We start from the raw sequence: 27,500 nt of genomic DNA on the forward strand, positions 1-27,500 counted from the left end.
TGAAGACTCTTCAGAGGTCATCTATGATGACGTTCCTGTGAGGAGGCCCTCTCCCTGATGATGGTGTGTGGAACACAAACACAGTAAAACCGCATGTGGGATGTGTACGGTATTTGTTGTTATATATTTGCTGTGTGTGTTTGTGTGTGTGTGCGTTGAGCAGACACACTTTATGAGGACGTGCAGAGGGACTCTGGACTTCCTGTTCTTCCTGTTGCAGGCAACGGGTGGAGCTCCAGCGAGTTTGAGAGCTACGACGAGCAGTCGGATGGCGAGAGCAAAGTGCCGACACGCAGCAAGGTACGACCTCATGTTGCTTTTCACGCAGCAAGGTAGCACCTCACGCCCTTACTTCCGTGGAACCTTTAGCGTATGTTTCGTAATCCGTACAAACATTACACCTCCTTTAATTAGTATTGTGTAATTATTCATTTGAACTGTGGCCTATTTTTACGCTTGTATTGGTAGTTATCCGTGTAAATGTTTGAGGCTGGAACAGACTATTCTATTATGTACTTTGAACATTTCTTTTCAAAATCCACCAGCATCCCTGGAACAGATTGCATTCCATTTTGGAGGTTTCGCAATATCAATATAAACAAACATTAATCAATACGGATGAAATATGTTTTTAATGCTAAATTAGGCATCTGGATATTTTAATGACAGTCCCCAATCGGGCTGTGGATTCTTTGGTTACCACACCATTAAGTCCGATTCTTGGGGGTAACGATTCGATTCAAAAATCAATACTTTTGATGCAAGTTCTATGGTTAACTACACTCCTCCATAAAATAGACAAACAGCTCTGAGAAATGTCTATATTACTTAAAAGAAAATTGGTTTTGTTTGATACATTTCTACCCAAACATTTAATAAAGTGGTTGGACGGGACAGATTGAAAATACATAAATAAAAAAAATCGATTTCTGATTTTTTTTTAATCGATTAAGAATCGTTACAAATAAGAATTTCGATGAATTCGATTTTTTTTTTGACACCCCTAGTCCTCAATAGGGTTTAGCATAATATTACATTAATTCAAGGGTGTCCAAACTTCAGTTTTGGCCGGCGAGATGTCATAAGTTTAATAAGGAATCTAGAGATTTCAATTCAAGTCAATTAAAAGCTACTTTGCCGCTATCATGTGGACAACATGGGCAATTCAGTTCTATGCCCACCTATCATGCTTTGAATTATGATAGTAAGTGCAGCATTCACTTATATGACCCACTGCAAACAACCTTCCCTAGTCATGGTGCACAGAAATAAATAAATCTAACCACTAGACATGGTCACACATAACACAATATGACACAATTTGTGGATATTATAAAAAAAACCTCCATGCATCATGTACAAATTCATAATTACACCCATTTAAATCCATTACAAAGTACGATGGAAAAAATGCAATACACACTTATCTATGTTTGGTACATTTTAGCTGCTTGATATTTCTGACTGATTACAAAACTTTAAGGACGTTGTCACGGAAGTAAACAAGGTAGGAGTCGAACTTTCACATACTCTTAATATTCAATTATAATAATTATTAGTTATATGCGTATCCATTATATTAATATAATGTGTACATATATGTATATATGTATGTATACACACACCTATATATGTATGTATGTATGTATGTATATATGCATGTACGTATATATATATATATATATATATATATATATATATATATATATATATATATATATATATATATATATACTGTATGTATGTATATATGCATATATATATGTGTATATATATATATATATATATATATATATATATATATATATATATATATATATATACACACACACCTATATGTTTTTTATATATATATATATATATATATATATATATGTATGTATATATATATATATATATATATATATATATATATATATATATATATATATATATATATATATATATGTGTGTGTATGTATATATGCATGTACGTATATATATATATATATATATATACAAACGTTTGTATGTGTATATATATATATATATATATATATACATATACTGTATATATATATATATATATATATATATACATACAAACGTTTGTGTATATATATATATATATATATATATATATATATATATATATATATATATATATATATACGTACATGCATATATATATATATATATATATATATATATATATATATATATACGTACATGCATATATATATATATATATATATATATATATATATATATATATATATATATATATATATATATATATATATAGGTGTGTATATATATATACACACACACACCTATATGTTTTATATATATATATATACATACATATATATATATATATATATATATATATATATATATATATATATATATATATATATATATATATATATATATATATAACATACATATATATATATAAATATATATATATATATATATATATATATATATATATATATATATATATATATATATATATACATATATATATATATATATATATATATATATATATATATATATATGTTTGTGTATATATATATGTACATGTGATCAGCCTTCAGGGCAAAAAGTTTGGACACCCCTGCATTAATTGATTAAAAACTAACAATTGGGAATTAATTGTGTCAAAAATGAAGTACAGTACTACTATTATTAATACTACTAATACTACTACTGCTACTACTACTACTAATGTTGTGGTATGGCGGTGTGTCTGCTGTCTCCTGCATGCGCGCACTGCACCCTTGGTCCACTTGATGGCGCTGTGGGCCCACTCCTTGCGGTGCGGCGGCGGCGGCGTCACGCCTGCCCGGGTGCGCCACTGGAGGCCACACAAATATGAGTCCTCCGCCCCGAGCCGCGGCTTAATAGCCATCTTTTACACGTCTGCACGTGCGCCGCCGCGTGTTCCGCTCTTCAAGGCGAGCGCAATCGATGCGGAGCTAGCAAAGAGGGAAACAAAAGGGGGTGATGTATGAGCGGCTCAGGTAATTACAGCGAGCGGGGAGAACTCCCCCGCCGTCGTCTGGAGCCAGTGAGCAGAGAGGAGAATTTAAGAAGTCATTACTGAGGAAGTTGTAAGTATTTTTTTTTGCCCAGTGCAGCCTTACTTCCCAAACACATTGCTTTTAATTAGTTTCACCCAATTAACTTTTTTCCTTTGCCAAGCACGTTTACCGCCCAAATCGCAGGTTTGCTTTGTGGTGACCTTTGAGCGACCGCCCGCCCGCCTCATAAATCAAACACCCGCACGGAATAACCACTTGACTCTTCCTCTCGCTGCACTTGTGATTATTTCCCTGCGTCCAGCTTCTTGTTTGTGGCGCTTTCATCCTTTGTCCCCTCCCCCTTTCCTTTCCCACCTGTCCTCCACCTCTTTGCGCTGGCTCCGCCCCCCTGCCCCCCCTTCCCTTCCGACACCTGTAGCTCTCTCCTGAGGTGCGGCGGCTGAGGGAACGCTGTGCCAAGACCAAGCGTGAGCTGGCCATGAAGCTGTCTGGCAAGCACCACTATGACATCAAGGTATCTCCCTGGAAGAGCAAAATATCTTTTGTAAAGTGTTTAGAACTGTCAACATCAGTCTGGGCTACCATTTTCACCCTTGCTGGCTTGAATCGTCTAACCTGAACCATCAAATTCTGCAGTTTTGAAGCAACGGTCTGTGGCTGGTTTGACTCCTAACCAATAGGGGGCAGTGTGCTATAAGTGTGTAGCATGTAAACAAGGAGTGCACAAAATACAATCCAATCTGAACTGTAAACAACAATTTAAGAGGCAAGTCCTGAAGGAATTTTGAAAATGGTAAAAAAAAAACCTGAATGGTCTGAATGAGTTGAAATGGTCGGTGTTGGAATTTTTCAAATCGGTCGAGAACTTTATAAATTACATGATTAATTGAGAAATGGTATTACGAAATTCCGGGAAAACCGGGAATTTTTCCACTTCAAAAAACAACTAATTAAGAGGAATGTTTTGACGGTGGAACGGTTGAAGTGGGTTGAAAAATGTGGGAGGAGTAGTCGCCAGAAAAAAGGGTGGAAATAGGGCTTTGGAAAACCAGGAATTCTGGAAAATCCTGGAATTTTTTTGAACTTGTAAAAATGGTAGTTTGAATGTCCAGGATGGTGGAATGTGTTGATGTTGGAATTATTTTAATAGCTTGAAAAATGTGAGAATTGTGCAACTTGGAAACATGTCCCATTCATTTCAATGGGAACTTCCTGGAAATTTAAGAATTTCGGGAAAAGCAGGATTATTTTGAAAATGACTAGGAGCATGAATGTCCTGAATGAGCTGAATTGTTTGGTGTTGGAATTGTTCAAATCGGGCAAGAAATGTCGAAGTAGTAAATGGTAGTAGAGAATTTCGGGAAAATCTGGAATTTTTTTGAAAATGGTAAAAAAAACCCCTGGATGGTCAGAATGAGTTGAAATGGTCGGTGTTGGAATTTTTCAAATCGGTCGAGAACTTTTTAAGTTACATGATTAATTGAGAAATGGTATTACGGAATTCCGGGAAAACCGGGAATTTTTCCACTTCAAAAAACAACTAATTAAGAGGAATGTTTTGACGGTGGAACGGTTGAAGTGGGTTGAAAACTGTGGGAGGAGTAGTCGCCAGAAAAAAGGGTGGAAATAGGGCTTTGGAAAACCAGGAATTCTGGAAAATCCTGGAATTTTTTTGAACTTGTAAAAATGGTAGTTTGAATGTCCAGGATGGTGGAATGTGTTGATGTTGGAATTATTTTAATAGCTTGAAAAATGTGAGAATTGTGCAACTTGGAAACATGTCCCATTCATTTCAATGGGAACTTCCTGGAAATTTAAGAATTTCGGGAAAAGCAGGATTATTTTGAAAATGACTAGGAGCATGAATGTCCTGAATGAGCTGAATTGTTTGGTGTTGGAATTGTTCAAATCGGGCAAGAAATGTCGAAGTAGTAAATGGTAGTAGAGAATTTCGGGAAAATCTGGAATTTTTTTGAAAATGGTAAAAAAAAAAACCCTGAATGGTCAGAATGAGTTGAAATGGTCGGTGTTGGAATTTTTCAAATCGGTCGAGAACTTTTTAAGTTACATGATTAATTGAGAAATGGTATTACGGAATTCCGGGAAAACCGGGAATTTTTCCACTTCAAAAAACAACTAATTAAGAGGAATGTTTTGACGGTGGAACGGTTGAAGTGGGTTGAAAAATGTGGGAGGAGTAATCGCCAGAAAAAAGGGTGGAAATAGGGCTTTGGAAAACCAGGAATTCTGGAAAATCCTGGAATTTTTTTGAACTTGTAAAAATGGTAGTTTGAATGTCCAGGATGAGTGGAATGTGTTGATGTTGGAATGGTTTGAATAGGTTGAAAAATGTGGGAATTGTGCAACTTGGAAACATGTCCCATTCATTACAATGGGAACTTCCTGGAAATTTAAGAATTTCGGGAAAAGCGGGATTATTTTGAAAATGGTGAAAAAAACCTGAATGGTCTGAATGAGTTGAAATGGTCAGTGTTGGAATTTTTCAAATCGGTCGAGAACTTTTTAAGTTACATGATTAATTGAGAAATGGTATTACGGAATTCCGGGAAAACCGGGAATTTTTCCACTTCAAAAAACAACTAATTAAGAGGAATGTTTTGACGGTGGAACGGTTGAAGTGGGTTTTAAAAAATGTGGGAGGAGTAGTCGCCAGAAAAAAGGGTGGAAATAGGGCTTTGGAAAACCAGGAATTCTGGAAAATCCTGGAATTTTTTGAACTTGTAAAAATGGTAGTTTGAATGTCCAGGATGAGTGGAATGTGTTGATGTTGGAATGGTTTGAATAGGTAAAAAAATGTGAGAATTGTGCAACTTGGAAACATGTCCCATTCATTTCAATGGGAACTTCCTGGAAATTTAAGAATTTCGGGAAAAGCGGGATTATTTTGAAAATGACTAGGAGCATGAATGTCCTGAATGAGCTGAATTGTTTGGTGTTGGAATTGTTCAAATCGGGCAAGAAATGTCGAAGTAGTAAATGGTAGTAGAGAATTTCGGGAAAATCGAGAATTTTTTTGAAAATGGTAAAAAAAACTTGAATGGTCTGAATGAGTTGAAATGGTCGGTGTTGGAATTTTTCAAATCGGTCTTTTTAAGTTACATGATTAATTGAGAAATGGTATTACGGAATTCCGGGAAAACCGGGAATTTTTCCACTTCAAAAAACAACTAATTAAGAGGAATGTTTTGACGGTGGAACGGTTGAAGTGGGTTGAAAAATGTGGGAGGAGTAGTCGCCAGAAAAAAGGGTGGAAATAGGGCTTTGGAAAACCAGGAATTCTGGAAAATCCTGGAATTTTTTGAACTTGTAAAAATGGTAGTTTGAATGTCCAGGATGAGTGGAATGTGTTGAAGGTGGAATGGTTTGAATAGCTTGAAAAATGTGGGAATTGTGCAACTTGGAAAAATGTCCAATTCATTTCAATGGGAACTTCCTGGAAATTTAAGAATTTCGGGAAAAGCGGGATTATTTTGAAAATGACTAGGAGCATGAATGTCCTGAATGAGCTGAATTGTTTGGTGTTGGAATTGTTCAAATCGGGCAAGAAATGTCGAAGTAATAAATGGTAGTAGAGAATTTCGGGAAAATCGAGAATTTTTTTGAAAATGGTAAAAAAAACTTGAATGGTCTGAATGAGTTGAAATGGTCAGTGTTGGAATTTTTCAAATCGGTCGAGAACTTTTTAAGTTACATGATTAATTGAGAAATGGTATTACGGAATTCCGTGAAAACCGGGAATTTTTCCACTTCAAAAAACAACTAATTAAGAGGAATGTTTTGACGGTGGAACGGTTGAAGTGGGTTGAAAAATGTGGGAGGAGTAGTCGTCAGAAAAAAAGGGTGGAAATAGGGCTTTGGAAAATCAGAAATTCTGGAAAATCCTGGAATTTTTTGAACTTGTAAAAATGGTAGTTTGAATGTCCAGGATGGTGGAATGGTTTGAATAGGTTGAAAAATGTGGAAATGGTGGAAGTTTGAAAAATGGCCAATACAATTTGAATGGGAAAAACCTGCAATTCTGGGAAATTTGGGAATTTTGGGAATGTGTCAGGGAAAGCCCGCGATTCCCGAATAGGCTGAACAGTTTGAAGTTGGAACGGTTCGAATCGGATGAAAAATGTGGAAGGTAGAGCACGACAAAATCTGGAGAAGAAGAAGAAGTAGAATAACTAGATGAGCTGTGAATGTTCCAATGCTGACAGAATGTTGAAGAGTTGGAATTTCCAGGAAAACCGTAATTTGGTTTGGAACTTGGGAAAGTGTTAGTTTGATGAGTGGAATGTGTTGATGTTGGAATGAATTACGTAATAGGTAGAGAAATGTGGGAATTGTGAAATGTGTTGAGTGTGTAAAATGATAGTTTGAATGTCCAGGATGAGTGGAATGTGTTGATGTTGGAATGGTTTGAATAGCTTGAAAAATGTGGGAATTGTGCAACTTGGAAAAATGTCCCATTCGTTTCAATGGGAACTTCCTGGAAATGTAAGAATTTCGGGAAAAGTGGGATTTTTTTGAAAATGATTGGGAGCATTAATGTCCTAAATGAGCTGAATTGGTTGGTGTTGGAATTTTTCAAATTGGTCAAGAAATGTTGAATTAGTTACAGTTTTTAATTGAGAAATTCCTGGAATTTCGGGAAAACTGGGAATTTTTCTAGTTCCTTAACCAACTTGTTTTTTTTCCTGAATATGAGGAGTCTTTTGACGGTGAAATGGGTTGGAAAATGTGAAAGGAGTAGTTGAACTTAAGAAGGTTGGAAATAGGTTACCAAAAAACGTGAATTCCTGGAAATGTGTTGAATGTGTAAAATGATAGTTTGAATGTCCAGGATGAGTGGAATGTGTTGATGTTGGAATGCTTTGAATAGCTTGAAAAATGTGGGAATTGTCCAACTTGGAAAAATGCCCCATTCATTTCAATGGGAACTTCCTGGAAATGTAAGAATTTCGGGAAAAGCGGGATTATTTTGAAAACGATTAGTAGCATGAATGTCCTGATTGAGCTGAATTTGTTGGTGTTGGAATTGTTCAAATTGGTCAAGAAATGTTGAAGTAGTTACAGTTTTTAATTGAGAGATTCCTGGAATTTCGGGAAAACCGGGAATTTTTCTAGTTCCTTAACCAACTTGTTTTTTGTCCTGAATATGAGGAGTGTTTTGACGGTGGACCGCTTGAAATGGGTTAAAAATGTGAAATGAGTAGTTCCTGGAAATGTGTTGAATGTGTAAAATGATAGTTTGAATGTCCAGGATGAGTGGAATGTGTTGAAGGTGGAATGGGTTAAAAATGGGTTAAAAATGGGTTAAAAATGGGTTAAAAATGGGTTAAAAATGTGAAATGAGTAGTTCCTGGAAATGTGTTGAATGTGTAAAATGATAGTTTGAATGTCCAGGATGAGTGGAATGTGTTGATGTTGGAATGCTTTGAATAGGTTGAAAAATGTGGGAATTGTGCAACTTGGAAAAATGCCCCATTCATTTCAATGGTAACTTCCTGGAAATGTAAGAATTTCGGGAAAAGCGGGATTTTTTTGAAAATGATTGGGAGCATTAATGTCCTAAATGAGCTGAATTTGTTGGTGTTGGAATTTTTCAAATTGGTCAAGAAATGTTGAATTAGTTACAGTTTTTATTTGAGAAATTCCTGGAATTTCGAGAAAACCGGGAATTTTTGTAGTTCCTTAACCAACTTGTTTTTTGTCCTGAATATGAGTGTTTTGACGGTGAAATAGGTTGAAAAATGTGAAAGGAGTAGTTGAATTTAATAAGGGTGGAAATAGGTTACCAAAAAACGGGAATTCCTGGAAATGTGTTGAATGTGTAAAATGATAGTTTGAATGTCCAGGATGAGTGGAATGTGTTGAAGGTGGAATGGGTTAAAAATGGGTTAAAAATGGGTTAAAAATGGGTTAAAAATGTGAAATGAGTAGTTCCTGGAAATGTGTTGAATGTGTAAAATGATAGTTTGAATGTCCAGGATGAGTGGAATGTGTTGATGTTGGAATGCTTTGAATAGGTTGAAAAATGTGGGAATTGTGCAACTTGGAAAAATGCCCCATTCATTTCAATGGTAACTTCCTGGAAATGTAAGAATTTCGGGAAAAGCGGGATTTTTTTGAAAATGATTGGGAGCATTAATGTCCTAAATGAGCTGAATTTGTTGGTGTTGGAATTTTTCAAATTGGTCAAGAAATGTTGAATTAGTTAGTTTTTATTTGAGAAATTCCTGGAATTTCGAGAAAACCGGGAATTTTTGTAGTTCCTTAACCAACTTGTTTTTTGTCCTGAATATGAGGAGTGTTTTGACGGTGAAATAGGTTGAAAAATGTGAAAGGAGTAGTTGAATTTAATAAGGGTGGAAATAGGTTACCAAAAAACGGGAATTCCTGGAAATGTGTTGAATGTGTAAAATGATAGCTTGAATGTCCAGGATGAGTGGAATGTGTTGATGTTGGAATGCTTTGAATAGGTTGAAAAATGTGGGAATTGTGCAACTTGGAAAAATGCCCCATTCATTTCAATGGTAACTTCCTGGAATTGTAAGAATTTCGGGAAAAGCGGGATTTTTTTTTAAAATGATTGGGAGCATTAATGTCCTAAATGAGCTGAATTTGTTGGTGTTGGAATTTTTCAAATTGGTCAAGAAATGTTGAATTAGTTACAGTTTTTATTTGAGAAATTCCTGGAATTTCGAGAAAACCGGGAATTTTTGTAGTTCCTTAACCAACTTGTTTTTTGTCCTGAATATGAGGAGTGTTTTGACGGTGAAATAGGTTGAAAAATGTGAAAGGAGTAGTTGAATTTAATAAGGGTGGAAATAGGTTACCAAAAAACGGGAATTCCTGGAAATGTGTTGAATGTGTAAAATGATAGCTTGAATGTCCAGGATGAGTGGAATGTGTTGATGTTGGAATGCTTTGAATAGCTTGAAAAATGTGGGAATTGTGCAACTTGGAAAAAATGTCCCATTCATTTCAATGGGAACTTCCTGGAAATGTAAGAATTTCGGGTAAAGCGGGGATTTCTGGGAATTCCTGGAATTTTTTCGAACTCATAAAAATGCTAGTTTGGATGTCCAGGATGAGTGGAAGGTGGAAAATATGTGGAAATAGTGCAAGTTAGAAAAATGGCCAATTGACTTAGAATGGTAGAAATGGAGGTGTGGCCCCCAGACAGACCCCTGGCTTATTTACAGTCTTCTTCACTAAGTTCAAATCACATGCCTGATAATTATGTACAAATAATCAACTAAATACTTGAAATCGTTTAAATTGTGGGCCCTAAATCTATAATCTATGGAACTTTTTGAATGGAATTATGGAAATAAATACACTTTTCCACCAGGAGGCAGTATACTGACCACCAGGAGGCAGTATAGTGACCACCAGGAGGCAGTATACTGACCACCAGGAGGCAGTATAGTGACCACCAGGAGGCAGTATAGTGACCACCAGGAGGCAGTATAGTGACCACCAGGAGGCAGTATACTGACCACCAGGAGGCAGTATAGTGACCACCAGGAGACAGTATACTGACCACCAGGAGGCAGTATAGTGACCACCAGGAGACAGTATACTGACCACCAGGAGGCAGTATAGTGACCACCAGGAGGCAGTATAGTGACCACCAGGAGACAGTCTACTGACCACCAGGAGGCAGTATAGTGACCACCAGGAGGCAGTATAGTGACCACCAGGAGGCAGTATAGTGACAAGAGGCTGTTTTGGGTGACTGTCTAACTTCCTCTCACTGCTTTCCACTGCAACATGTGTTTGTCCTCTGAAGGAGCATGCTGGGTTTCTAGGTGAGTCCAACCATAAGTCTAATGATCCTGCTGCAAAGCACACCAGATCAGGATTAGAGATCCACCCATTGGGTTGTTTTCAGGGCCCGTATCGATTATAATAATAATAAAGGTTTAGGGACAGACTCAGAAACATAGATATCTGAAACAGTTATCCAATGTATGCATCATAGTGTTTGTAGCCGAAGCTCATTTACAACATTTGTCCCCAACAACAACAACAACAACAACAACAACAACAACAACAACAACAACAACAACAACAACAACACAGATCTAACATCATTAAAATAGGAAAATAAAAAGAATAAGGCAAAGAGGAGTCGATAATAATGATAATAGTAATAATAGAGACAAAGTGCAAACTAGATGAAAGCCAATAATCATAATAATAATAACAACATAAAGTTTATTAGTAGTCAAGGAGGCCGATGACTGATATTTGGAGGCAGCAGGTTATTTAAACATGAATAGGACACATTGAGTTGTTTTTTAACATTATTTTAGAGAAACCGTAGCGACATAATGTTGTAATGTTGTGCTTAATTTAGCAGCAATAAAAATCAAGGGTGTTTAATTACGTGTGTCTAAGAAGAGCAACATTTGCATTTCAAAATATGCAAATCTTGAGAATATTGGTATAAATACGGCATTTTTCTACCTCCTTTTTAAAAAAAAGCCTTTTTTAAGATATGTGCGTACTAGTTCTAGCTTTTAGGCTGTTCTAGTTTTTATTTTTATTTATTTTTATTATCTTTTTATTTTTTTAAATTATTTTTTTAATACACTGTAGCACTTTGAGGTTGTTTGCTAAATATAAAGTGCTTTTTACAATCAAAATCTATTATTATTATTCACAATAACAGCTGATGGATTTCATACATTGTGAGGTTTCCTGGTGAGATATTGTCAACATTTAAATAGAACTCACTCTGGAATTAGACATTTTTTCAAGCTGGCTGACATCATTTCTTCCTGGCTGTGAAAGAAAGTAGGAGAATGTGCGAGCTGCTGCCTGCTCTTCTTTACTTATCTAACAAGTCTTTCAGCTTTGTTGGCCTAGTATGTTCAACACAAGGACATCGACTGTGTTCTCGTTGTTTGAGGCAAGAAACAACAAGAATTACAGCGGCGGCCATTCGCATCGTACATTTATTTACAGAAAGTTGGTGTTTTTTTGGCAGAATATATATTTTTTGTTATCTTCATGTCCATCCTGGTATTAGATTGAATAACGGACGCTCCTTAAATGAGCCCGCGCCGCGAGTGCTGCTGGCGGAGGACAAAAACAAACAAAACGGAACCGGTAAAACGCCAGGAGAGAAGGACAAAAACGGGATTGCCCGGCAAACAAATGGAAGTTCTAAAGTTAAGCAGAAGAGATGTACTGGGTACAGGCCATCGACATTGCAATCTTTTTTTGATGTACTAAATACTGGCATCATATGTGTACCGTATTTTCTGATGGAAAAAATATTTTCCATATATTAGCCACACCGGGCTATAAGTCGCAGATTTATACGTTGTGAAATGACTTATGTACACAGTAATTGTAATTGTAAATGTTTATTTACATACCTTAATTGTTTCCAAAGGGTGTCTGTAACGGGGCAGTAAAACGGCTGATCAAACAAAACAGAAGTCATGGTCATGGACCCACTAGCAGCACGGGCTAGCTCTCCAATCAGCTAAACAGACTCGATAACTCCACGGTGACGTTTTGGTGAATTTACTGAGAGATTTGTGAAACTGAAACAATACAAAAATAATGCCATTCTAAGTTAATAATACTAACAGACACTTGTAAACTTTAGCATATTAGCTAATGCTAATGACGCTAGTGTCATTACATTACGATAGCATGTACAAATATGCATGAAAACACTAGTTAGTGATAGTTTTTTTTTAGCAATAGTTTTAGTTATATTGTAAAACTTACAAACGTTGCTTGGATTGATGAATGAAGAATCCATACGAGTAGCAACGGTATGGACGATGAGTAGAGAAAACGGCACCCGTACTTCCGGTTTAAAGCACTGCACCTGCAGTAAGCGAACTCATCCAAAAGATGGCGCCATAACACAAACAATAACACACCTTTTCAATGTCTCTGCTTGTGTTCAGTAAAAACCATTTGCATTATTTTCCATATATAGAAATGATAGATAGAAATGTTTAAAATGAGTCATTTACACAGGAATATTTTTTAAATGTTTATTTACATACCTTAATTGTTTCCAAAGGGTGTCTGTAACAGGGCAGTAAAACGGCTGATCAAATGAAACAGAAGTCATGGTCATGGACCCACTAGCTGCGCAAGCTAGCTCTCCAATCAGCTAAACAGACTCAATAACTCCACAATGACGTTTTGGTGAATTTACTGAGGAATTTGTGAAAGTGAAACAATACAAAAAGAATGCCATTGTAAATTAATAATACTAACACAGACACTCATAAACGTGTTAGCACGTTAGCGAATCCCAACGACGCCAGCTTGATTACATTACGCTAACACGTGCAAATACGCGTGAAAACACCCCTACAGACATCACACATGGGGCGGTTTAGTAAGTAAGAATTGTTTTAGTTATATTGTAAAACTTACAAAAATTGCTTGGAGTGATGAATGAAGAATTCATACGTGTAGAAACGCTATGGACGGCCAGAAGAGGGAAGGAACTGCACTTCTACTTCCGGTTCAAAGCTTTAAATAGCAGGAATTCACCTACAGTGAGCCAACTCGACACAAAGGTGGCGCCATAGCACAAACAATAACACACCGTTTCAGTAACTTTGCTTGTGTTTAGTGAGTAAGAATTGTTGTAGTTATATTGTAAAACTTACAAACGTTGCTTGGAGTGATCAATTAAGAATCTTTTCAAGCAGAAACGCTATTGACTAATATTTCCGGTTTAAGGCACAAAACAGGAAGTGCATTTTTAACCGGCAGCACCTCGCTCAACAAATGGCGCCATAGCACAAATAACAACACACCTTTTCCGTGTCTCTGTCGGTGTAATATGGAAACTATTTGTTGAATACAAAACTTTATGGCGGTTAGCGGGGGAAAATCCATGAATTGGCTGCACCGTTTCATAAGCCGCAGGGTTCAAAGCGTTGGAACCAAACAAAGCCTCCGAGGCAGAAGTGTATCCAGAACATTCAACTTTTGAATACAAGGCATTGCCAAAAACACTTTTCCACGCCTCTTCAAAGCATTCATCTGTCTTAGGTTGGAGTTTTTTATATCTTCTTTTGTTCTCGGAGTTATTTCACTTGCCAATAATAAAAGTATGTATAATTTGTGCTGATATCATATTGGGTAGATTACAGTATCGGCAAACACACCATTCTTGGTATCGTATCAGAAGTGGAAAAGCTGTATCGGGACAGCCCCGGTTATCCAGTCACAGAATCTTAGAAGAACTCTCGTAAACGTGTTAACATGTTAGCTAATCCCAACGACGCTAGCTTGAGTACGTTACGACAGCACGTACAAATACAGACGTCACACATGGGACGGGTTAGTAAGTAAGAATTGTTTTAGTTATATTGTAAAACGTACAAACGTGGCTTGGAGTGATGAGTGAAGAATCCGTACGAGTAGAAACGCTATGGACGGCCAGAACAGGGAAGGAACGGCACTTTTACTTCCGGTTCAAAGCGTTAAATAGCAGGAATTCCCCTGCAGTGAGCGAACTCCACCAAAAGGTGGCGCCATAGCACAACATTTCAGTGTCTTTGCTTGTGTTTAATGACAACTATTTGCATCATGGCCGTCAGCGGAGAAAAACCATAATTTAGCCGCACGGTTCAAGCGTAGGGAAAAAAGTAGTGGCTTATAGTCTGGAATTTAGGGACTATATTGTATCTGCTAATGTAGTTCCCTTGTGGTGAGGGTGAATAAAAAGAGGCCGTTACTGATGTACGTCAAAATGCCAAATATCGGCGCCGATAATCGGTGGATTAGTAAGAAATGGGATGCACGGTAATGTGTATGTTTGATTCCCTAACACGGCAAGGAGTGACCTACTTTGCATCTAAAAATACGCTAAGTGATGTGCGTCTGGGTCTATTCTGGGTCTATTCTGGGTCTGGTTGCCAGGCTCCGGGTCCACTTTGAGGACGGCGGAATCCCCTCAGTAGCGTTACTCACACGACCCCCGCTAACCCGCCATCATCCGACCCGGGATTCCCACTCAGTCGTCTCCGGGCCGTCAAGCCTCCGATATATGATGCTCCCCCCCCCCCTCCCCCCTGCAGGTGCAGCAGCTCATGAAGGCGGCGAGGAGCGGAACCAAGGATGGGCTGGAGAAGACCAGAATAGCCGTCATGCGTAAAGTTTCCTTCCTCCAGCGGAAAGACACCATCGGTAAAGTAGCGACCGGAGGATTTATTTCTCCAACTTTTTACTTTTCTCTGCACCTGCGTGCCAAAGTCAACAATTCCCTGCCAGAAAGAGCGCAGCGCCAACTCGGTTCTTGATCCCAGTCCAATTCCATTTGGCTTTTTTTATGTGGCAACAAGCTCTCCAAACAACCTTTTAATGTGAAGCAGCTTTGGCTTTTTAAGAGGAACTCCATTAGGGGTGTCCAAAGTGCGGTCTGGGGCACATAATACAAATACTATAAAAATACAAAAAACAGTGGAATAAAAGGGTAAACAGGTGAAAAGTAACGTGAATTAGTTGCAATGTTGACTTTAATAACACAAAGCTGCCAGGCAAAACTGCCATTGTTTAAAAAATAATAATGCATCAAAATCAATGTTGTTATGAATGATTGACCTAGTAGAAGCGCCAATTACCTAACACAAATATTCCACTTTGACCTTTTTTGGGGTGGGAAAATATTACATGTTTTGTGTGTTTGCCATAAAAAAGGTTTTCTTCGACAAAAAGGTCATAAAGAAAAAATAAAACATAATCAAAACGTGTAATCTACAGATAGATCTTAAGTAGATGTAAAGACTTAGGTGTTAAAAGTAAAAAAAAACATGTATGAATTTTATAAAAGGGGCCCTTTTGGATCCCCAAGAATTTTAGCGGAAATGAAAAAAAAATGCAATTTAAAAAAAAAAAAAAGAAAATAATAATGCATCAAAATCAATGTTGTTATGAATGATTGACCTAGTAGAAGCGCCAATTACCTAACACAAATATTCCACTTTGACCTTTTTTGGGGTGGGAAAAATATTGCATATTTTGTGTTTGCCATAAAAAAGTAATAAAACAAACAAAAAGAAAACATGAAAAAACAATCACAATTTATAATCTACTGATAGATCTTAAGTTGATCTAGAGACTTAAGTGTTAAAAGTAAAAAAAAAAACATGTATGAATTTTATAAAAGGGGCCCTTTTGGATCCCCAAGAATTTTAGCAGAAATGAAAAAAAAAAATGCAATTACAAATAAATAAAATAATGCATCAAAATCAATGTTGTTATGAATTATTGATGTATTAGAAGCAGCAATTACCTAACACAAATATTCCACTTTGACCTTTTTTGGGGCGGGAAAATATTGCATATTTTGTGTGTTTGCCATAAAAAAGGTCATAAAACAAACAAAAAGAAAACATGAAAAAAATGATCAAAATTTATAATCGACGCATAGATCTTAAGTGGATTTAGAGACTTAAGTGTTAAAAGTAAATACAAATGTGTATGACTTTTATAAGTGGGGCCCTTGTGGATCCCCAAGAATTTTAGCGGAAAAACCCCAAACTGCCATTTGAAAAAATAATGCATCAAAATCAATGTTGTTATGAATTATTGACCTAGTAGAAGCGCCAATTACCTAACACAAATATTCCACTTTGACCTTTTTGGGGGTGGAAAAATATTGCATATTTTGTGTGTTTGCCATAAAAAAAGGTTTTCTTCGACAAAAAGGTCATAAACAAAAATAAAACATAATCAAAACGTATAATCTACAGATAGATCTTAAGTAGATCTAAAGACTTAGGTGTTAAAAGTAAAAAAAAAAACATGTATGAATTTTTAAGAGGGGCCCTTTTGATCTCCAAGAATTTTTAGCGGAAATGAAAAAAAAAATCATTAAAAAAAAAAAAAAAAAGCATCAAAATCAATGTTGTTATGAATTATTGACATATTAGAAGCAGCAATTACCTAACACAAATATTCCACTTTGACCTTTTTTGGGGCGGGAAAATATTGCATATTTTGTGTGTTTGCCATAAAAAAGGTCATAAAACAAACAAAAAGAAAACATGAAAAAATAATCACAATTATAATCTACAGATAGATCTTAAGTGGATTTAGAGACTTAAGTGTTAAAAGTAAAAAAAACATGTATGCATTTTATAAAAGGGGCCCTTTTGGATCCCCAAGAATTTTAGCATGAATGAAAAAAAAAAAAAGCATCAAAATCAATGTTGTTATGAATGATTGACCTAGTAGAAGCACCAATTACCTAACACAAATATTCCACTTTGACCTTTTTTGGGGTGGGAAAAATATTGCATATTGTGTGTGTTTGCCATAAAAAAGGTCATAAAACAAACAAAAAGAAAACATGAAAAAAATGATCACAATTTACAATCGACGCATAGATCTTAAGTGGATTTAGAGACTTAAGTGTTAAAAGTAAATACAAATGTGTATGACTTTTATAAGTGGGGCCCTTGTGGATCCCCAAGAATTTTAGCGGAAATAACCCAAACTGCCATTTAAAAAAAAAAAAAAAAAAAAAAAATCAATGTTGTTATGATTATTGACATATTAGAAGCGGCAATTACCTAACACAAATATTCCACTTTGACCTTTTTTGGGGCGGGAAAAATATTGCATATTTTGTGTGTTTGCCATAAAAAAGGTTTTCTTCGACAAAAAGGTCATAAACAAAAATAAAACATAATCAAAACGTATAATCTACAGATAGATCTTAAGTAGATCTAAAGACTTAGGTGTTAAAAGTAAAAAAAAAAACATATATGAATTTTTAAGAGGGGCCCTTTTGATCTCCAAGAATTTTAGCAGAAATGAAAAAAAAATGCAATTTAAAAAAGAAAAAGAAATAAGGCATCAAAATCAATGTTGTTATGAATTATTGACATATTAGAAGCACCAATTACCTAACACAAATATTCCACTTTGACCTTTTTTTTGGGGGGGGGGGGGGGGCCCGGGGGGGGTATTGCATGTTTTGTGTGTTTGCCATAAAAAAGCTTTTCTTCGACAAAAAGGTCATTAACAAAAATAAAACAATCAAAATGTATAATCTACAGATAGATCTTAAGTAGATGTAAAGACTTAGGTGTTAAAAGTAAAAAAAACATGTATGAATTTTTAAGAGGGGCCCTTTTGGATCCCCAGAATTTTAGCAGAAATGAAAAAAAAATGCAATTTAAAAAAATAAATAAATAAATAAATTAAAAAAAATTAAAAAAAATAAATAAATAAATAAATAAATAATAAGGCATCAAAATCAATGTTGTTATGAATTATTGACATATTAGAAGCACCAATTACCTAACACAAATATTCCACATTGACCTTTTTTGGGGGGTAAAAATATTGCATATTTTGTGTGTTTGCCATAAAAAAGGTTTTCTTCGACAAAAAGGTCATAAACAAAAATAAAACAATCAAAACGTATAATCTACAGATAGATCTTAAGTTGATCTAGAGATTTAGGTGTTAAAAGTAAAAAAAAAACATGTATGTATAAAATAGATTTTTTTTGACACCCCTACTAGTCATTACTACTAATTGACTCGTTACTTATCACTATTGTTGTGGCTTGTGCAGCCCTTTGAGACACTTGTGATTAAGAGCTATATGAATAAACTTTTGATTGATTGATTGATTTTTTTATAGTAAATACTGGTATCATCTCTGTATCTGCTGATTAGGGCCGTGAATCTTTGGGTACCACACGATTGGATTCGATTTACCATGAATTGATTTACGTGGACCCCAACTTAAACAAGTTGAACAACTTATTGGGGTGTTACCATTTAGTGGTCAATTGTACAGAATATGTACTGTACTGTGCAATCTACTAATAAAAGTTTCGATCAATCAATCAAATTCTTGGGGGTAACGATTCGATTCAGAAATTGATTCTCGATTCAAAATCCATACTTTTTTAATAACATTGAACATTAAACTAGATATACAGCTCTGATACATTTCTATATTACTTAAAATAATACAGGTTTGGTTTGATAACATTCTACCTAAACATTTAATAAAGGACAGGACAGATTTTGGGGGGAAAACTATAGATTTTTTTTTATCAATTAAGAATCTTTACACATTAGAAAATAGAAAATGTTGACCCCCCTGCCGGTGATTACTACTAACTTACCATCTTTTGAATACTAAATACCATTATCATGTGTGTATCTGCTGGTGTATGTGAGTAAGTAAATAAATATCGGCTGATACGTCAAAATGCCAGATATGGGTGGATCGCTCCATTTTAGACAACATCCCTACTTCCTGTGCTTGATAGCAATCCTTTTGTGTGTCTGGAACAGAAGAGGAGGACGACGCAGGCTACCTGGAAGTGGTCGTGTCGGACGTGAAGCACCCGCCCCCGCAGCTGAGCGCCATGCCAGAGGGGCTGACCAGCCACCAGGTCGGGACTCCATTGATGGCGGCGTCCTCTTAGTCACTAACTGTGTTGTCTTGATGGCGGCGTCCTCTTAGTCACTAACTGTGTTGTCTTGATGGCGGCGTCCTCTTAGTCACTAACTGTGTTGTCTTGATGGCGGCGTCCTCTTAGTCACTAACTGTGTTGTCTTTGCCAGGTTGTCCGGCGCCACATCCTGGGCTCCGTCATCCAGAGCGAGCGCAGCTACCTGGAGTCCCTGCGCAGGATCCTGCAGGTGAGCCCTGCTGCACTCATACATTCTGCTGAAAACGATAGAAAGCGCCACCCTGCATAGCTGTGGTCCAAGTCGGAATTGCCGCAAAACACATTTTGAGATATTCAACACCCCACTAAAATGGATAAGACACTCCTTAATTTGTCACGTTTCATGTGTCAGGTAAACCGTGACGAGCGGGGCCATCGCAGCAGGCACAAGACATTGAAACAACGTTGAGAACGTTGTTGAATTAGGTCCTGACGTTGAGCAACTCAAACCTAACTTTGAAACAACATTATTTTTTACGACGTTTAATCAATGTTAGGTTGCGACGTTGAAATTAGGTCATTTCCAACCAATATTCTACAACACAAACACAACGTTGAAACAACATGCTTTTTGACAACGTTTAATCAATGTCAGGTTCTGACGTTGATAAGACCGTTGAAATTAGGTAATTTCCCAACCAATATTCTACAACACAAACACAACGTTGAAACAACATGCTTTTTGACAACGTTTAATCAATGTTGGGTTCTGACGTTGGTTTGATCATTGAATTTTGGTAGTTTTCCTACCAATATTTCTACAACACAAACATTGAAACAACAAGCTTTTTGACAACATTTAATCAATGTTGGGTTCTGAGCTTGATTTAACGTTGAATTTTGGTTATTTCCCACCAATATTCTACAACACAAACATAACAATTTTTTTCACAACGTTTAATCAATATTGGGTTCTGACGTTGATTTGATCATTGAATTTTGGTAGTTTTCCTACCAATATTTCTACAACACAAACATTGAAACAACATGCTTTTTGACAACGTTTAATCAATGTTGGGTTCTGAGGTTGATTTAACGTTGAATTTTGTTAATTTCCCAACCAATATTCTACAACACAAATACAACATTGAAACAACATGCTTTTTGACAACATTTATTCAATGTTGGGTTCTGACATTGATTTGACCATTGAAATTTGGTAGTTTTCCTACCAACCAATATTCTACAACACAAACATAACAATTTTTTCCACAACGTTTAATCAATGTTGGGTTCTGACGCTGATTTGACCATTGAATTTTGGTAGTTTTCCTACCAATATTCTACAACACAAACATTGAAACAACATGCTTTTTCACAACATTTAATCAATGTTGGTTCTGAGGTTGATTTAACATTGAATTTTGGTCATTTACTACCAACCAATATTCTACAACACAAACATAATGTTGAAACAATTTTTTTTTTTTACCTTAATCAATGTTGGGTTCTGAGGTTGTTTTAACATTGAATTTGGTCGTTTCCCAACCAATATTCTACAACACAAACACAACGTTAAAACAACATGCTTTTTGACAACGTTTAATCAATGCTGGGTTCTGACGTTGATTTGACATTGAATTTTGGTAATTTCCCAACCAATATTCTACAACACAAACATAACAATTTTTTTCACAACGTTTAATCAATGTTGGGTTCTGACGCTGATTTGATCATTGAATTTTTATAGTTTTACTACCAATATTTCCACAACATAAACATTGAAACAACATGCTTTTTCACAACATTTATTAAGTGTCAGGTTGTGACGTTGATTTGACCATTGAAATTTGGTCATTTACTACCAACCAATATTCTACAACACAAATACAACGTTGAAACTAATTTTTTTTTACGTTAATCAATGTCAGGTTCTGACGTTGATTCGACCATTGAAATTTGGTCATTTCCCAACCAATATTCTACAACACAAATACAACGTTGAAACAACATGCTTTTTGACGACGTTTAATCAATGTTGGGTTCTGATGTTGATTCGACCATTGAAATTTGGTCATTTACTACCAACCAATATTCTACAACACAAATACAACGTTGAAACAAATTTTTTTTTACGTTAATCAATGTCAGGTTCTGACGTTGATTCGACCATTGAAATTTGGTTATTTCCCAACCAATATTCTACAACACAAATACAACGTTGAAACAACATGCTTTTTGAAAACGTTTAATCAATGTTGGGTTCTGAGGTTGATTTAACGTTGAATTTTGGTCATTTCCCAACCAATATTCTACAACACAAACACAACATTGAAACAACATGCTTTTTGACGACATTTGATCAATGTTGGGTTCTGACGTTGATTTGACCGTTGATTTTTGGTCATTTTCCAACCAATATTCTACAACACAAATACAACGTTGAAACAACATGCTTTTTGACAATGTTTATTCAATGTTGGGTTCTTAGGTTGATTTAACATTGAATTTTGGTCATTTACTACCAACCAATATTCTACAACACAAACATAACGTTGAAACTAATTTTTTTTTTACGTTAATCAATGTTGGGTTGTGATGTTGATTCGACCATTGAAATTTGGTCATTTCCCAACCAATATTCTACAACACAAATACAACGTTGAAACAACATGCTTTTTGACAACGTTTATTCAATGTTGGGTTCTGACGTTGATTTGAACATTGAATTTTGGTAGTTTTCCTACCAACCAATATTCTACAACACAAACATAACAATTTTTTTCACAACGTTTAATCAATGTTGGGTTCTGACGCTGATTTGATCATTGAATTTTGGTAGTTTTCCTACCAATATTTCTACAACACAAACATTGAAACAACATGCTTTTTGACAACATTTATTAAGTGTCAGGTTGTGTCGTTGATTTGACCATTGAAATTTGGTCATTTCCCAACCAATATTCTACAACACAAACATAACGTTGAAACAACATGCTTTTTGACAACGTTTAATCAATGTTGGGTTTTGACGTTGATTCGACCGTTGATTTTTGGTCATTTCCCAACCAATATTCTACAACACAAATACAACGTTGAAACAAATTGATTGACGTTTAATTAACGTTGGGTTCTGATGTTGATTTGAACATTGAAATGTGGTCATTTTCTAACCAACAACGTGGATCCAACGTTAGACATCAACCTAGTCTCAACTTACCAACACAACAATTACGCAACGTTGTTTCCAAGTCAGTTTTAAAGGACATGTACGTACAACCAACGTTGTCTTGTGCCTGAGTTGCTGCGCTGTAACATTCCTGCCGGCAGCTAATCGATCAACTTAATCCCCGCAAGTACGTGAACACGTGCTTTTGTTTGAACTAGATGAAAGGTGTGTCACCGCGGCGTTTACTTAAAGGTGGCAAACGGCAGCTTCACGACTGAACGCTCACACTTGAGACGAGGAGACGGCCGTGCGCGTGTCAGTGGAAAATGTGTCTTGTCACAACGTCAAGCCGAGTAAACACAGCGAGCCCGCAAGCCCAATTAGACATTGACGTTCCTCCTCGCCAGTCGGCCAATCACACACCTGGTTGCCTTGGAAGGGCTTTTTAGGGGGGAAAGCAAACATAAAAAAGGCCCACATTATGTCCGCTTGGTGTACAAAGACATGCAGCTGACAGGCCTTGTCAACATCTCAGTGAGTTCACTTTTACTATACTTCCTTGTGGTCTACATAACATGTCATGCCAAATGTGGCATATAATATGTTTTACAGACCGCTTTCTCACCGTCTCTTCACACGTCTTCGCTCAGTCATACACTACCGTTCAAAAGTTTGGGGTCACCCAAACAATTTAGTGGAATAGCCTTCATTTCTAAGAACAAGAATAGACTGTCGAGTTTCAGATGAAAGTTCTCTTTTTCTGGCCATTTTCAACGTTTAATTGAGCCCACAAATGTGATGCTCCAGAAAGTCAATCTGCTCAAAGGAAGGTCAGTTTCTTAGCTTCTGTAACGAGCTAAAGTGTTTTCAGATGTGTGAACATGATTGCACAAGGGTTTTCTAATCATCAATTAGCCTTCTGAGCCAATGAGCAAACACATTGTACCATTAGAACTAGGGATGTCCGATAATGGCTTTTTGCCGATATCCGATATTCCAATATTGTCCAACTCTTTAATTACCGATACCGATATCAACCGATACAGATATCAACCGATATATACAGTCGTGGAATTAACACATTATTATGCCTAATTTGGACAACCATGTACGGTGAAGATAAGGTACTTTTTAAAAAAATTAGTAAAATAAGATAAATAAATTAAAAACATTTTCTTGAATAAAAAAGAAAGTACAACAATATAAAAACAGTTACATAGAAACTAGTAATTAATGAGAATTAGTAAAATTAGCTGTTAAAGGTTAGTACTATTAGTGGAGCAGCAGCACGCACAATCATGTGTGCTTACGGACTGTATCCCTTGCAGACTGTATTGATATATATTGATATATAATGTAGGAAGCAGAATATTAATAACAGAAAGAAACAACCCTTTTGTGTGAATGAGTGTAAATGGGGGAGGGAGGTTTTTTGGGTTGGTGCACTAATTGTAAGTGTATCTTGTGTTTTTTATGTGGATTTAATAAAAAAAACAAACAAAAAAAACCCGATACTGATAATAAAATAACCAATACCGATAATTTCCGATATTACATTTTAACGCATTTATCGGCCGATAATATCGGCAGACCGATATTATCGGACATCTCTAGTTATTTTGATTAGTTCTACCTCTGCACTTTTTTCCAAAACTGTGAATGTTACAGAATATAAGTGTGACTTATTTTGTTATACTGTCAAGCAGAGTTGGCGTCAACGCACTTTATGGGTCTTTTTAACGCATTGAAATCAGAAAGGACGCAGATTTTTTTATTTTTTTTTACCTTTTGCGGCCCACGGCACATTCTAAAAATACTATTCAAATAAACAAAAACATAACAAAAGTGAAATAAAAAAGCTTAAAGGTGAAATATAATTTAGATAAAGTTGCAATGTTGACTAATAAAACAAAGCTGTTTTTTTTTTTCTTTCAAACTGTCATTGCTCAAAACATAATATTGAATCAAAATCAATGTTATTATGAATTATTGACCTATCCAAGGTTCCCATTACTTCACATCAAATATTACACTAAGAACAATATTTTTGGTGGAAAATTTTGCATATTTTGTGTGTTTGCCATAAAAAAAACATAGTTTTATTTGACAAAAAAGGGCGGAAAACAAACAAACAAAAAAACAACATAAAAAAAACTAAAACATTTTGAAATGAGGAATAGATGTGAAGTTGATGTAGACTCCAGAGATTTAAGCGTTAAATATCATTATCATCATTTCATGACCCAAGCAAAACACTTTTGACACTTTTATACTGAAATAAATACAACTACAACTTATTCAATACAAACATAGAAAAAACTACCAGCAGTGGTAAAGTTTAGATTAGGGATGTCCAATAATGGCTTTTTGCCGATATCCGATATTCCGATATTGTCCAACTCTTTAATTACCGATACCGATATCAACCAATACCGATATCAACCGATATATGCAGTCGTGGAATTAACACATTATTATGCCTAATTTGGACAACCAGGTATGGTGAAGATAAGGTACTTTTTAAAAAAATGAATCAAATAAAATAAGATAACTAAATTAAAAACATTTTCTTGAATAAAAAAGAAAGTACAACAATATAAAAACAGTTACATAGAAACTAGTAATGAATGAAAACGAGTCAAAGGAAGTGTTAAAGGTTAGTACTATTAGTGGAGCAGCAGCACGCACAATCATGTGTGCTTACGGACTGTATCCCTTGCAGACTGTATTGATATATATTGATATATAATGTAGGAAGCAGAATATTAATAACAGAAAGAAACAACCCTTTTGTGTGAATGAGTGTAAATGGGGGAGGGAGGTTTTTTGGGTTGGTGCACTAATTGTAAGTGTATCTTGTGTTTTTTATGTTAATTTAATAAATTAAAAAAACAAACAAAAAAAAGCAAACCGATACGATAATAAAAAAACCGATACCGATAATTTCCGATATTACATTTTAACGCATATATCGGCCGATAATATCGGCAGGCCGATATTATCGGACATCTCTAATTAGAACACTGGAGTGATAGTTGCTGGAAATGGGCCTCTATACACCTATGTAGATATTGCACCAAAAAGCAGACATTTGCAGCTAGAATAGTCATTTACCACGTTAGCAATGTATAGAGTGTATTTCTTTCAAGTTAAGACTAGTTTAAAGTTATCTTCATTGAAAAGTACAGTGCTTTTCCTTCAAAAATAAGGACATTTACATGTGACCCCAAACTTTTGAACGGTAGTGTATTTTTTGTAGTGGTAGTTTTTAGCGCTTCCATAGCGAGTCTACTGAGAGATATATGTTAGAACTGTACGCTACTTTGTATTAGAAATGGCACCAGCGGAGGACGATCGCCCCACAACAAGAGGATAGAGAAAAATAAGTCGTTTATTGACTACAATGGCGGACTCGCGCACATTTTCAGGACTTATGCAGATCCCAAATACACATCAGCAGGTATCAGAAGGTGAGTAAAGTTGGTTTTGCATGATATTGCGAAACAAAACGCCAGATATAGTCTCCTAATAGGTGCCATTTTGGGGTCCTTGTACACACACCATAATAATACTGTATGTTGAAGCACAGTACGTCTGACTATGGTAATCGTAATGCTCCCGACAATCCATCAAGTGGTGCGTTTTTGTAGCTTCCCAAAGTCGTACTAAAGCATTTTGACGGATTTTTGAGCGCCGTGTGTAATTTTCTATATTCTCAATTAGAGATGTCCGATCATTTTTTTTTTTTTATTAAATCCACATAAAAAACACAAGATACACTTACAATTAGTGCACCAAGCCAAAAAACCTCCCTCCCCCATTTACACTCATTCACACAAAAGTGTTGTTTCTTTCTGTTATTAATATTCTGCTTCCTACATTATATATCAATATATATCAATACAGTCTGCAAGGGATACAGTCCGTAAGCACACATGATTTAGAATAGTACTAACAGTTAATTTTACAAATTTTCATTCATTACTAGTTTCTATGTAACTGTTTTTATATTGTTTTACTTTCTTTTTTATTCAAGAAAATGTTTTTAATTTATTTATCTTATTTTATTTTATTAATTTAAAAAAAAAGACCTTATCTTCACCATACCTGGTTGTCCAAATTAGGCATAATAATATGTTAATTCCACGACTGTATATATCGGTATCGGTTGATATCAGTATCGGTAATTAAGATTTGGACAATATCGGAATATCGGATATCGGCAAAAAGCCATTATCGGACATCCCTATTCTCTATGGGACATCAAAGTTTTGGGCTTGCTTGCAAACCTTTACTTGCTAGCGTCATTTATTGAGCAAGCATCAACCTGGCACTGCCTTTGCGTGCCGGCCCAGTCACATAATATCTACTTCTTTTCACACACTCACAAGCGAATGCAAGGCATACTTGGTCAACAACCATGCAGGTCACACTGAGGGTGGCCGTATAAACAAGTTTAACACTGTTACAAATATGCGCCACACTGTGAACCCACACCAAACAAGAATGACAAACACATTTGGGGAGAACATCCACACCGTAACACAACATAAACACAACACAACAAATACCCAGAACCCCTTGCAGCACTAACTCTTCCGGGACGCTACAATATACACCCGCCGCTACCCCCTACTCCCCTTCCACCTCAACCCCGCCCACCTCGACCTCCTCATGCTCTCTCAGGGAGAGCATGTCCCAAATTCCAAGCTGCTGTTTTGAGGTATGTTCAAAAAAAAATAATGCACTTTGTGACTTCAATAATAAATATGGCAGTGCCATGTTGGCGTTTTTTTCCATAGCTTGAGTTGATTTATTTTGGAAAACCTTGTTACATTGTTTAATGCAGAGGTCACCAACGCGGTGCCCG

General features: G+C 35.9%; 2 protein-coding genes across 2 annotated transcripts in view; both read left to right on the forward strand.

Moving 5' to 3' along the window:
* The window catches only part of LOC133643337 (major centromere autoantigen B-like), a 93,426-nt gene extending 93,368 nt beyond the window's left edge, over positions 1-58 (forward strand). The window contains exon 5 of the mRNA XM_062037824.1: positions 1-58. This exon is cut by the window's left edge and continues 31 nt beyond it. Within this exon, the coding sequence (XP_061893808.1) occupies positions 1-58 (58 nt within the window).
* A 35-nt stretch (positions 59-93) lies between these two features.
* LOC133643338 (rho guanine nucleotide exchange factor 10-like protein) overlaps positions 94-27,500 on the forward strand; it is a 260,630-nt gene continuing 233,223 nt past the window's right edge. Inside the window, exons 1-6 of the mRNA XM_062037825.1 lie at positions 94-109; positions 164-300; positions 3,451-3,546; positions 15,119-15,227; positions 19,361-19,461; positions 19,634-19,711. Coding sequence (XP_061893809.1) covers positions 94-109; positions 164-300; positions 3,451-3,546; positions 15,119-15,227; positions 19,361-19,461; positions 19,634-19,711 — 537 coding nt within the window. The remainder of the gene's footprint in view (positions 110-163; positions 301-3,450; positions 3,547-15,118; positions 15,228-19,360; positions 19,462-19,633; positions 19,712-27,500) is intronic.

The sequence above is a fragment of the Entelurus aequoreus genome, linkage group LG26 (assembly GCF_033978785.1).
Source record: "Entelurus aequoreus isolate RoL-2023_Sb linkage group LG26, RoL_Eaeq_v1.1, whole genome shotgun sequence".
NCBI classification, from domain to species: domain Eukaryota; kingdom Metazoa; phylum Chordata; class Actinopteri; order Syngnathiformes; family Syngnathidae; genus Entelurus; species Entelurus aequoreus.